Source organism: Loxodonta africana, chromosome 8 (genome assembly GCF_030014295.1).
Source record: "Loxodonta africana isolate mLoxAfr1 chromosome 8, mLoxAfr1.hap2, whole genome shotgun sequence".
In the NCBI taxonomy this organism is placed as follows: domain Eukaryota; kingdom Metazoa; phylum Chordata; class Mammalia; order Proboscidea; family Elephantidae; genus Loxodonta; species Loxodonta africana.
In genome coordinates, this window is record NC_087349.1 from 32560290 (window position 1) to 32574249 (window position 13960).

General features: G+C 41.5%; 1 protein-coding gene and 1 long non-coding RNA gene across 34 annotated transcripts in view; one reads left to right on the top strand and one right to left on the bottom strand.

Annotated features, from left to right (window-relative positions):
- Window positions 1–112, bottom strand: part of CAPZA2 (capping actin protein of muscle Z-line subunit alpha 2) — a 46538-nt gene extending 46426 nt beyond the window's left edge. The window contains exon 1 of the mRNA XM_023544660.2: window positions 3–112. Within this exon, the coding sequence (XP_023400428.2) occupies window positions 3–41 (39 nt within the window). The 5' untranslated portion in view covers window positions 42–112. The remainder of the gene's footprint in view (window positions 1–2) is intronic.
- The window catches only part of LOC111749740 (uncharacterized), a 121117-nt gene continuing 107157 nt past the window's right edge, over window positions 1–13960 (top strand). For 27 of the 33 annotated variants that reach the window (XR_010322611.1, XR_010322612.1, XR_010322617.1 and 24 more), the window contains exon 1: window positions 100–13960. This exon is cut by the window's right edge and continues 14430 nt beyond it. This is a non-coding gene — a long non-coding RNA (uncharacterized LOC111749740). The other 6 variants (XR_010322632.1, XR_010322638.1, XR_010322634.1 and 3 more) reach the window with 6 other exon arrangements.

Genomic DNA, 13960 nt, shown 5'->3' on the forward strand with positions numbered 1-13960 from the left:
ACCTTCTCCTCATCAGACAACTGCTCCTCCAGATCCGCCATCTTTCTTCTGGCGACAAATCGCGGCGGCGGCGGCGGCGGCGGCGGCAGCGGCCACCTGACTTCCCCCTTTCCGTGAGTCCTTCGCGCCGCGCGCCCCCGCTGAGGGAAGGGCGTCCGTGCCGCCGCGCACGCGCCCCGGGAGCTCCGCCTCCCTCATCCTGGCCCGCGGGGCCGGAGCGCTTTGTGCGCCTGCGCGGAAATCCCGGAAGCCTGCCCGGGGAGGGGGGAAGGAGTCAGCGCCTACCGCCGTCTGCCGCAGGCTGGTCAGCGTCGTGGGCATAAGATTCTCTCTCCACCGGTAACCCTCTGGGTCCATCTTGCAACGAGTACGTTCCGAGCCCTTGAATATTTTCCTATCAAGTGCTGAACTCTACCAGCTAAAGTGTGAAAAACTGCACGAATGGACGCTTTTAAGCATTCGTTTTTTTCCCCTAAGCATTAGAAAAAACATGCAGCGTTAAGTGTAATACGCGCACACAACCCAATCCATAATTGGAAGATTGCCCTTTATTGGGCCTTCATTGTGTGCCAGGCACTGGGTTAGTCTCTGGGTATATACATTGGTCATTAAACAAATTGAGCAGTTGGGGGATGCACTGTATAAAGTTACGGACGACATGGACCCTATGCTCCTCAACAGGATTGCCAGATTAAATACGGGACAACATGGACCCTATGCTCCTCAACAGGATTGCCAGATTAAATACGGGACTTCCAGTAAACTTTGAATTTCAGATAAAGAATAAATATTTTCAGTATATCCTTTGAAGCACATAAAACATACTTATAAAAATTATTTTCTGAAATGCAAATTTTACTGGACGTCTTTTCTTTTTATTTGCTAAATATGGCCCTCCTACCCCGGTAGCTATGAGTCGGAATCGACTCGATGGCACTGGGTTACCCCTGTAGCTTCAAGTTTAGCAAGACAGTGAAGAGGTACTCAAATAGTAATGCTGGATAGAAAATAGCAGATACAAATAAAATATCATGGAGAATTCAGAATAGGCATAAATCATTCTGGTGGAGGACAATATTGGGGCTTGTATCCTGAGAATGGTGTTCTGCTAGAGGCTGCACCTTAAAGGTCGGAGAGAATTAAGACTTGGTGTATAGGAAGGAAGGTTTCAAGGTAAAGAGAACAAAATCAGCAAAGGCATAGAGATGGGAGAGTCCAAAGTTTGTTGGAGAAATAGTAAATAGTTCAGAATAACTGGAGTCTAGTATAATTAAAGATAAGAGCACCTAAGGAAAGAAGACTTTTGCTAAAGGGTTGAGGGTCTTTTCCCAGCAGTAAAATCAAACCAAACCCGTTCTCGAGTCAAGTCTGACTCATAGTGACCCTACAGGACAGAGAAGAACGGCCCCATAGGGTTTCCAAGGAGTGGCTGGAGATTTGAACTGCCAGTCTTTTGGATAGCAGCCGTAGCTCTTAGCCACTATGCCACCAGCAGTTGTGCCTCTGAAACTGTATATGTAATTCAGTGGGAACCTTGTTAAGATGTAGTTGCTGAATAAGTCTGAGTTGTTAGGTGCCGTTATGTTGATTTTTGACAGAGTAGAACTGCCCATTGGGGTTTCCTAGGCTGTAATCTTTACAGAAGCAGATTGCCATGCCTTTCTCCTGTGGAATCGCTCTGGGGTAGGGCTGGAGAGTTTGCTATTGTAAAAAGCTCCCAAGTGGTGTCAATGTTGCTAGTCTGGAGATCACACTCTGAGTAGCAAGGCCTTACAGTTTAGAAAGGAGTCAGGACTTTTTTTCAGCTGAGAAGCTGTTTACAAAAGTTGCAGTGGCATGACATGATCAGAAATATGTCTAACAAAATGAATCTGACGGGTGCATGTAAAAAACACGTGTGAGAGTATCTTAAGGAGTTCAAATAACTATTCAGAGGCAAGACGCTATCATTAAGTAATTTGCTGAGTCTTCATAGCGTAGGGATCACTGTTACCTGTGGTTGCAAAACAAACTGAGGCCGTGCTATCAAGAGGCTTACCATCTCTTTGGGGAGAGAACAGGACAAGGAAGTATGCTGACCCCTACAGGGAAAAACAGGTGTCCTGTTGAGGATAAAAGGTGCAGAGAAGACCTGAGAGGGTGTAAATCACACAGTTTGGCCAAGGACCTCACAGGATGTAAATAAAGAACATGTTTACTCTTTTATAGTTTACAAGGATTTCTTACTGCAACCTCATGAAGTAAGGTGTTCATCAATATTGTTAGAACTGTTTTTCGAAGAAAAAACTAATGTATCCAAGTTGCACAGCTCCTAAGTGACAAAGCTGGGATTGGAACCCAGGTATTTTATTCCATATCCCACGTTCTTTCCACTGTAAGATCTTTCTTTCTCTCCCTAAGGTCTGAGCACTTTCCCCCAAACGGAACTTGGTGAGGTGATTACTCACCTCTCCCATCAGTTCTGTTCACCACCACCTGACACATCAACAGTACTTCTGGGGTTTCTGGTTTTGTTTAGCAACACCTCCTAGCAATAATCTGTACAAACAAGTACTCAGTAAATGTTGCTTGATTTGTTGCTTGTTTAGCTGGTTGTCCTCTTCCTCTGGAAACCTCATCCAAATCTGGTAATGGTTTGCAACAGTTTGTCCGAGCATGTTTACAGTTGTAACCTTGGTGATAGTTTACATGTGGCTTCCCATGATGACACAACCAGCAGTTTTGTCTAATTCCTGATAATCCTTTCAGTAACCTCCCAATACCACCCTCTTGATACAGTTAAAAGGAATAAAATTCACATAACCTAGGAATTGGGGAAGATTTTAAGCAGTCGTGTAAAACTGATCTAAATACGGGATGACCATTATGTGACTGCAGGGAGAGATATACTGGTATTCTGGATAATCAGTTGTTTAATGATAAAGAGAAAAAGAACAAAGTATTTCTCTCACATACGATTTACCTACTAAGTGAGAACTTGCTACCCTTTTCTTATTTAATTTCCAAACTCACCTACCTTCTACTTATTAGTGGTGTGACTTTGGCCTTTACGGTTAACTGCACCAGAACCTGATCTTTTCTTTCTTTCTTTCTCTCTCTCCGTCTCCCTCTTTCTTTCAAGTTTTTTCTTCTATAATGCTTGTTTTGAAGTCTCATGCGCACTTCTTAACCTGTTTTCTTGTGGATGTGCTCTGCATCCTTCATGAGATTTTAAGTTTGCCAAGGTCAGAGTCTACCTAATTTCACAGAATCACAGTTTTATTAATCCCACATATGTGGGTTCATCTTCAATCCATGACTATTTCTTTTTTTCTCCTTTTTATCCGCCTCCTGTGGTACCATTAACTGATTTCCAAGGAGTGGCTGAGTTCTTAACCACTGCGTCACCAGGGCTGCCTATAAAGATTCAAAAAAAAAACAACCAAACCCAGTGCCCTCGAGTCGATTCCGACTCATAGCAACCCTATAGGACAGAGTAGAACTGCCCCATAGGGTTTCCAAGGCGCGCCTGGCGGATTCAAACTGCCGACCCTTTGATTAGCAGCTGTAGCACTTAACCACTACGCCACCAGAGTTTCCATGTCCTATAAAGATTACAGCCTTGGAAGCCCTATGGGGCAGCTCTACTCTGTCTTACAGGGCTGCTATGAGTCAGAATCGACAGCTATGGGTTTAGTTTTGGGTTTTATGTGGTACCAAGGAGCCCTGGTGGCTAAATTGTCAAGCTTTTGGCTGCTAACCAAAAGGTAGCCGGTTTGAACCTACCAGCCACTCTGTGGGAACGAAGACCTGGTGATCTGCCTCTGTAAAGATTTCAGCCTAGGAAACCCTATGGGGCAGCTCTACTCTGTCATGTAGGGTCGCTATGAGTCAGAATTGACTCAGTGGCATACAGCAACAGCAATATTGTACCTAATTAAAAAATATTTATGGAATGAACTAATGAGTATAATCTCTTTGAATAGTCTTTTAAACAACATGGATAGAGAATTTTAGACTAATGTCTGACTTTTTAAAAAATCTCCCTTTATGGAAGCATGAATGAAAACTTAATTCAGGCTCTTGACCTGGAAAGGTGAAGCAGCACAAGGGACAAATTTGCTGGCAATAAGTGAGAAGACAGATCTGATGTCTTTTATTTTTTACCTTTAATATCTGATAGTGCTTGTCACTCTCATTTGCACTCAGTAATTATAATGTAGCAGAACAACAAGTGTGTCCTCTGTGTTTCCCCAAGCCCTACCAACCTACAATAATTATTTCTCCAACTCAGGTCTAATCAAAGAATTGCAGGAATACCTGCCCCAATTCCTTACTCTTGGCTCTTTGGGGGTGCCGCAGTCATTCATGTACATTCAGAAATGCTTACTCTGCCGCCTTCCTCCTTCCTCTGACATCGACTTATATCACCTCTGCCACTTCCTATCTCATCAGACCTCTCCCAGTGTTGCATCTCTGACATCTCCCCTGGCGCTCCCTCCCAGGACGTATGACTCAGTGCTCATGTCACCACATCCTCTCCTTCTTGTGACATTAACTGCATCCATCACAGGTAGGAGCCCTGGACCATCCCCAGCCACTGTCCCAGGCTCTGTGGTGGGGCACTCGTTTTTTCTCCAGTCTTCTTCTGTAAGCTCTTTCTCATGGACAAGCTGTAGCATATCCCCTCAGATCTCTTTTACTGTTTCTGTGCTTCACAGCCTTTTGGCCCCCACTTAACAGTACCTGCAGTTAGTCTTTGGAGAATTGCTCTCTTGTTACTGGGGCTGCTTTGCTAAACCCAGAGCTGGGAGCTTAGGTCCCCTGGGGCAGTTCTTAAGCAATGACTGTCAGATGCTAAAGTAGGAAAGCTAGTTCCCTAGCCTCAAATCAGGATACCTCTGAGATATAATTTATATTCCAGATTTCCCCTGAGGAAGTAGGCCAATCTCAACTTTATTTGTCTTTTTCCCATACCCTTTTATGTTTGTCTGTTCCCTTATTCTGGTTTCTCCCGGGAAAATTTTCTTCATCTCAGGGTCTGTTTCTGTATGTAAGACAAGCACCTATGTCATTCCATTTTGCAATATATTATAGCAGCCATCTTCCTGAAGTGGTGAAAGTACCCTCCATTCTCATTTGTATTATATTCTGTCATAATTTTTTAAGTCAAGGTTTTTAGGTTGTAAGTGACAGAAATTTGCATTGCCAAAACAAAAACAAAGGAAAGAAAAGAAGGAAGGAAAGATGGAAGGAAGGAAGGAGGAAGGGAAAAAGGGAGGGAGGGAAGGTGAGAGGGAAGGGAGGAAGGAGGAAGGAAAGGAAGAAAGGAATGAAGAGAAAATGTGTTGGGTGGCATAACTAAAAATTTCACAAAGAGGAATTGCAGGCATGGCTAGATTCTGGGGATCAAGCTTAATTGCAGGACTTGTTTTCTCTCCATCATTTAAATGTATTTTCTTTTGAACTGGCTTCACTCACAGGCAGGAATAGCTTTTTAAGACCACAACCCTAGTAAAAGAGCCCTTCACTTTCTTAATACTTCCCTCAAATCTCCCAAACTGACTCTAACTGGGTCAGTTTGGGTCATATGTACCCTTGAACCACTCACAGTGGCCAAAGAAATGAATTACAGTGATTGGCCAGATCTAGGCCCCATGCCTATCTCAAGTCAAACCCCACAGATTGAGAATGCGGGACAGGTATTTCTCCAAAGGGAAACTGAGTTGAGGTGTGTTGCCAAAAGCAGGGGAAGTGGAAACTAGGTGAATGGGGGAAAAAAATGTCTTCTAAAACATTCTACTTTTTATTCTCATTTTCTTACAGAGGCTTGATCTTGGCCATCAGTTTTTCTCCCTAGGAGAGTGGATGTGGGCTGAATCCAATTGGTGTTATTCTGGAGTCAAAACAGTTCCTTTCCTTTCACGATTGTAAGCAGAATAGTGATCTCCCAAAGATGTCTATGTCCTAATTCCAGGAACCTGTGAATATGTTAGGTTACATGGCAAAGGAGAATTAGAGTAGCAGATGTAGGTGGAGCCAAGATGGGGGAACAGACAGATGCTTCCAGCCAGCCCCCTTTACAACAAAAACCCGAAAAAATAAGTGAAACGAGTATATTTGTGACAAGCTCGGAGCCCTGAGTTTCAAAGGCAAGCTTAGAAAACGAATTGAGGGGCAGGGGGAGAAAGAGACCGTTCAGAAGCGGAGAGGACTTACCGGACCTGAATCATGGGGAGCACTCAGGCATGATTCCTGGAGCACCGGCAGCAGGCTGGTACTAGTGTCGGGCCGCAGTTTCCTCGGGGAGAAGAAGCCAGCCACACAGCCTACTCACACCTCCAGAACCTGAGAAGAACGGCATTCTCGGCAAAAGCTAAGTACTTGCATATATTTTACCATGCCCCCCCACCCCCAAGCCAGCTTCAGTGGCTGAATTCCCTGGGCCTGAGATAGGCAAAGTTGAGCACCTAGAGCCATCCTCCTGGCTTTGGGGAAGGAAAAAATTTGCAATTCCGGGAAAAGATAATTTTCTAGCTCCACTAACTGGGGGAGCTCAGGACAGAAGCGGCTCCTTTCTGGGCACAAACCATCCGTGGACTTTGAGCACCTTCCCCTTCTGCATGGACTTGTGTGGGCCTATTTTGGGAGAATAGGCCCTTTTGGCAAACTCCAACCATTTCAGCTGTGTGGTGGAGACGTGGGTGTTTGATGTTTGACATTGCTTTGCCTATTAAACAAGGTCCTCACCTACCCATATCAGGGACCTAAGGACTGGTAGCTCCACTCAGGTCACCCAACCACCCTCAACAGGGGTCCAAAGATAACTGGTACCTTCCAGTCCTTACAACCAAAAATTTTGGGTGCCCATGGTCTGTCTGCAGAACCCACCCACCTGTACGCTCTAGGGAACAGGGATGTGCTTTCCTCAGAGACACTTGAGGGTCAGTTCTCAGCCCCCTGCCTTGTTCAGACCGTGACCCCCTGCTGCAATCAGATACTGGTATATACACCAATCACCCCTGCACCTCTAAGACTGTAGGACAGAGCCAGTACCACACTTGATGATCAGCTACCTGGAAACCTGAGCTGAATTCATACAAAAAAACTGAATGGACTCCTAGACTGATATACCTGAAAACAGCTCTAGCCATCTGGGGACAGGATGTCAGAGCTCCAAAGGCTCAAGCTAGCTCACTCAAGCAACCCATAGGGGTATACCAAAATAAAACAAAGCAAGAAGCTACGACGCAGTAAGCAAGCATAAACTAATATAATAAGTTATAGATGGCTTGGAGACAACAGTCAATATGAAGTCACTTAAAGAAACAGACCATGATCACCTCAACAAGCTCTCAAAACAAAGAATCCAGGGATCTTCTAGATGAAAGTGCATTCCTGGAATTACCAGAGCCAGAATACAAAAGTTTAATATACAGAACCCTTAAAGACATCAGGAAGGAAATGAGGCAATACACAGAACAAGCCAAGGAACGCACAGATAAAGCAATTGAAGAAATTAGAAAGATTATTCAGGAACATAATGAAAAGTTTAATAAGCTGGAAAAATCCATAGATAGGCAGCAATCAGAAATTCAGAAGATTAACAATAAAATTACAGAAGTAGACAACTCAGTAGAAAGCCAGAGGAGCAGAATTGAGCAAGTAGAAGCTAGAATTTCTGAACTCGAAGATAAATCACTTGGCACTAATATATTTGAAGAAAAATCAGATAAAAGAATTAAAAAAATGAAGAAAACTTAAGAATCATGTGGGACTCTATCAAGAGAAATAACCTACGAGTGATTGGAGTACCAGAACAGGGAGGGATAACAGACAATATTGAGAGAATTGTTGAAGATTTTTTGGCAGAAAACTTCCCTGGTATCGTGAAAGATGAGAAGATACCTATCCAAGATGTTCATTGAACTCCACATAAGGTAGAGCTTAAAAGAAAGTCACCAAGACATAATCAAACTTGCCAAAACCAAAGATAAAGAGAGAATTATAAGAGCAGTGAGGGATAAACAAAAAATCACCTACAAAGGAGAGCCAATAAGAATAAGCTCGGACTACTTGGCAGAAACCATGCAGGCAAGAAGGCAATGGTATGACATATTTTAAAAAATTGAAGGAAAAAAATTGCCTGCCAAGAATCATATATCCAGCAAAACTGTCTCTTAAATATGAAGGTGAAATTAAGACATTTCCAGATAAACACAAGTTGAGGGAATTTGTAAAAACCAAACCAAAACTACAAGAAATACTAGAGTAGCAGATGTAATTAAGATTACTAATCAGCTGACTTTAGGGAGAGTAACCTGAATTAGCTGGGCAGGTCCATCCAGTGTAATAACAATCATCCTAAAATATGGAAGAGAGAGGCAGAAGGATCAGTGGCAAAGTGTGATGTGAGAGAAGTTGTTGGCCGGCCATTGCTGACTTTAAAGATCAAAGGGAGCCATAAACTAAGGAATGTGGAAAGACTCTAGAAACTGGAAAAGGCAAGCAAACATATTCTCCTCTAGAACCTCTAGAAGGAACACAGCACTGGTGACAAATTGATTTTAGCCCAGTGAAACTCATTTTCGGTTTCATCCTATAGAAATGTAAGATGATAAATTTGTGTTGTTTTAGAACAATAAGTTTTAGTGTTTGTTATGGTAATTTGTTACGGCAGCCACAGCAAACCAATACAATGATCAACCATCGTCCTCTTAAAAAGTTTGTGTACATTGACCCTTCTCTTGATATTAATGTCTTTCCATGAACACTATCTTTTACTTATAGCTCTTTGGGGTTATAGACTGTATCGTATTCATGGTTATATTTTGACACTAAGAAAGAGGATCATTAGGTGAGTATAAGTATTTGTTAAATTGTAAAGATTGTAAAGATATAGAACTGGTTCGTCATGAAAAGAGATTCCTGTAAAACTGTCTCGCTGGTGCTTCAGACTTGACTGGAAATGATAGAATTAAGTGTCAAAGTTAGGGTCATAGAAAGGACCTTGTAGGTACATAGCTTACACCTATGCTGAGTATGCAGTGCTGCTGTAACATAAATACAGAAATACCACAAGTAGGTGGCTTTAATGAACAAATATTTATATCTCTTGTTGTTGTGGTCGTTGGGTGCTGTTGAGTCCGCTCTGACTCGTAATGACTCTACGTACAAAATGAAACACTGCCCAGTCCTGCACCATTCTCACAGTCATTTTTATGCTTGAGCCCATTGTTTCAGCCACGGTGTCAGTCCATCTCATTCAGGGTCTTCCTCTTTTTGGCTGACCCTCTACCAAGCATCATGGCCTTCTCCAGGGACTGATCCCTCCTGATAACATGTCCAAAGTATGTGAGATGAAGTCTTGCCATCTTTGCTTCTAAGGAGCATTCTGGCTGTACTGCCAAGACAAATTTGTTCATTCTTTTGGCAGTCCATGGTGTATTCAATATTCTTCGCCAGCATCATAACTCAAAGGCATCAATTCTTTTTTGGGCTTCCTTATTCATTGTCTAGCTTTCTAGAAGGCTAGAAGTCCATATTCAGGGCACCGACCCTAAGAGAAGGCTCTTTCTCTGTTGGCTCTGGGAGCAGATACTTATCTAAGCTCTGTAACTCCAGTCTTAAACTCAGTAGCTTGTTTAAGACTCCACGTGGCATATATCTTCCCCTTTTTTGTGTGTTTGCTTCTGTGAGCCTGATCTGCTCTTTTTATATCTCAAAAGTGAGTAGATTTAAGACATACCCTACACTGATATGGCCTTTTTAACATAACAAAGAAAACCCTATTCCCAAATGTGATTACATTCACAGATATAGGGGTTAGCATTCTAGCACATATTTTGGGGGGACACAATTCAATCCTTAACACTGTCCGGAACAGTAGGAATAGCAATTAGCACTTGAAATGTGGCTGGTCCAAACTGAGATATGCTTAAATGTAAAAATACACAACAAATACCAAAGATTTCATATGAAACAAAAAGAATGTAAATATATCATTAGGAATATTTTATGTCGATGGCATGCTGAAATAATATTTTAGGTACTGAGTTAAATAAAATATGTTTATTTTTACTTTTTTTTAATGTGGCTCCTAGAAAATTTATAATTACATATGCCACTTGCATTTGTTACTCACATTATATTTCTATTAGACAGTAATTGCTTGGATCCTTCTTTAGGAACTTCTACTATATTATAACTTGGAAGTACTTAGTTCAAATGTCCAAAGGAGTCACACCAGGGGTTCTCAGCCTTTATGCACATTAAAATCCTCTGAGAAACTTTGTGAACAATGGTGTTACCAAGGCTCCATCTCCAGAGATTCTGATTCAATTGGCCTGGAGTAAGCCCAGGAAATCAATTGCTGTAACACTAATTTAATGACTGAAAATGAAGAATACATTTTTTCTCATCATTTGAAACCTAAAGAAATTGGAAAAAAAAAGAACAAATTGAAGGAGTCAAGCCAGTTTTAAACACACACGCACGCATGCACATCCCCCCATATATGATGCATGCTGTAATATCTAACTGTTAAAGGATCGATCATCCTTCATGTACTCATAGTATATATTATGATATATATTTTATCACTTTAAATATTTGAGGAATAACAGGCTAAAACAAGATCTATTGGACTGCCTGAGCATTTACATCATGCTAAAAAACCAAAACCAAACCTGTTGCTGTTGAGTCACAGCGACCCTATAGGGCAGAGTAGAACTGCCCCCACAGGGTTTCCAAGGCTGTAATCTTTACAGAAGCAGAATGCCACGTCTTTCTCCTGCAGAGCAGCTGGCAGGTTAGAACTGCTGACCCGAGTGCTTAACCACTGCGCTACTGGGCTCCCTATACATGATAACATCTTACAGATAAACATGGGGCATCATTTGTTCAATACGAAATGAATTGAACAAGTTCCCCACAGTATACAAGCAGATTTAGGGAATATAAGAGTCGTAGAAACAGACTGTGTCCTGAAAAAGCTAACAGCTATAGTTTAGAACACTTTTCTACAACTATATAAGCTCAAAGTAAGAAGGAGGCTGTGAAAGTTAGGGAGGGATCAGAGGGTAGTAGTTGTGGCCAGAAGGGCTTTCTGGAGAAGGTACATTAAATTCACTTGGAAGATGGAATATTTAGGGATTGGTAGAAAAGAGAACCCCACACATCTGTCAGTTTTGTCATACCGTGGTGGCTTGCGTGTTGCTGTGATGCTGGAAGCAAGGATCTTGAGACTTTGACGAACTTTGGACATGTTATTAGGAGGGACCAGTCCCTGGAGAAAGACATCATGCTTAGTAAAGTTGAGGGTCAGTGGAAAAGAAGACCCTTAATGAAAAAGATTGACCCAGTGGCTGCAACAATGGGCTCAATCATAAAAAAGATTGTGAGGATGGCACAGGACCGGGCAATATTCCATTCTGTTGTATGGTTGCTAGGAGTTGGAACTGACTAGATAGCACTTAAAAACAACAGAAAAGAGAAATGCAGGAGAGAGCAGGATGAACAAGGGCACAGGGACAGGAATAAGTCAGATATTTATGGACAGCGCATGTGTTTTTCTCCTTTTCCCTGTCTGCCAATTTAAGAACTAATCCCCAGTTTCTTATAGGCAGAGAAAACTTCCCCAAGGGCTGAGGTTCAGGGCAGGGTGAAATTATTTTCTGGCAAGGTATGGCTCCATTTCTGGGAGTGACTGAGTTATTATGAAACGAGTTGTAAGACCAGGAACATGGGAGCAGCAATAGAATAGAGAGTAGGCTATGAGAAGGGGCACTTTGGGGCTCCAGATGGGGAAGGTAGGAGGCCAGTTATCACACCTGGAGAGCTTCGTTAGGTTGGACTAGCTGCAAGCATGATGTTATGGATTGAATTAGGCCCCCCCGCCCCCGAAACGTGTGTTGGAATCCTGGCCCCTATACCTGTGGATGTAATCCTGTTTGGAAATAGGGTTTTCTTTGTTATAGCAATGCCAGTGTAGGGTGTGTCCTAAACCTAATCACTTCTGAGTTATAAAAAGAGCAGTTGAGACACAGATGCATGTACAAACTGGGGAAGACAAATGCCACTTGAGGCTCGCCAAGGAACCAAGCAACATCGGGACTACCAGCATGGAAGGAATCGATATGGTTGAGACCCTAATTTGGACTTGTTAGCCTCCAGAACTGTGAGAAAATAAACTTCTGTTCTTTAAAATCATCCATCTAGGGTATCTCTGTTACAGCAGCACTAGGAAACTAAGGCACATGGCTTGAGGATAACCAAAACACAAAAACCAAACTCGTTGCCGTTGAGTTGATTCTGACTCAGGTCGACCCTATAGGACAGAGTAGAACTGCCCCATAGGGTTTCTAAGCAATTGGTGGATTTGAACGCTGACCTTTTGGTTAGCAGCTGTGCTCTTAACCACTATGCCACTGGAGCTCAGACTTGAGGATAAGCCCCAAAATACTGATTTGGAAGGACGTATGTCTATTCTTGCCTCAATAAGATTAGGCTTGGAAATAGAGTAGGGCTAATTCTGCAGATTAAACATGCAGAGGAAGTAGAGCAGAGTTAGGAACTTACCTAAATTGAGCTTGAAGCTGTGCCAAACAGAGGAGAGAAAATTTAAAACTATAGGACATAATCCATGTACTAATCTGTATTTCAGTTGGGAAAGATATAAAAAGATAATGTCACAAATCGATATGTATTAAGTGCAAAATAAATGACCCAACTGAGAAGTATTTTCTTTATACACATGAGATTAGATGCAACATTTTGAAATAATGGAGGAAAGAAGGATAAGCCTTAGATGAAAGGAGAAAATATGTTGAGGGCTATGGTAGTCTTTTAAATTCTGCTAGTCTTATGTGTTTCTTAATAATCAGCCGCACTGCCAATCTTATGGCTGAGTGTGAATTTTAAGGCATATTACAGTGTTAAACTACTAATATTTATATAATTCTTTATACTTCCAGAAAAAAATCGAGATCTAAAGATGAATGAACATATATTTCCCTCCATGAGGTTAATGTCAACCACTTTTTAGAAGAATTGGCTTATTTTTTTAGGAAAGTTTTCTAATTTCACAATATTTGACATAGTAGGACAAAGTAAGGGACTAGTATAAAGAGGAACGTATTAAAGCAGACTGTCTTGAGTGGTGTTGAAGAAAGAGATGTTGGCCTCTTTGGGAGTCGTTTCCCTTTGTGAGAAGGCTTCATATTTTCAGTCTAACATTTCTATATTTTAACCCACAGGAGAATTAGCTGTGTGACTTCCGTGAATTACCGAGTCTTGATTTCATCATCTGTTAAAAAAGAAGCTGTAGTATCTGCTTCATTGTATTTTATAAGACTAAAATTATGTATAAATGTTGCATACTTTATAAACATATAGAGAGTTGCTTTTAAATTCAAAGTCAGAAGGAAATTGAATCCTATTTGTTCACCTACATTGTGATAACAGTAATGAATAAATAAAATGTCTCCACAAATATTTAAGTTTTTATTTAAATTAAACATTAAAAATAGATTTCCCACAGTTTGCTTTGAAGTGTCCTATCTTGTACCATATTTTTATGCAAATAACGCATGGCTTCTATGGTTTGTTTGCCAACTGAGCCCTCCCCCCTCAAGGTATTTTTGTATACACACTATGCTAATTTTTTTTTTTTCAAAGCAACATGTAAAAAACATTGTCATCACAGCCCTTAGGAAAATATGGGGCCGGGGGAGGGTGTGGTTGGCAAACAAACGTGGAAGGTGTGTGTTATTTTTGTAAAAATACAGTAATTGTCATGGATAAAAAGGCCTTACGAAACAGAAGAGAAAGTATTGACCTAGAATATCCATATTTTAGGGCTGCTTTTTTCATTTAAAAAGTCCAGTGACTTTGGAAAAGTTTTTCAGCTTTTCATCTAATTTAAATTTTGTGTGAAGCTTGCGGGAGATAATGTATGAAAGATACTTTGTAAAATAAAACA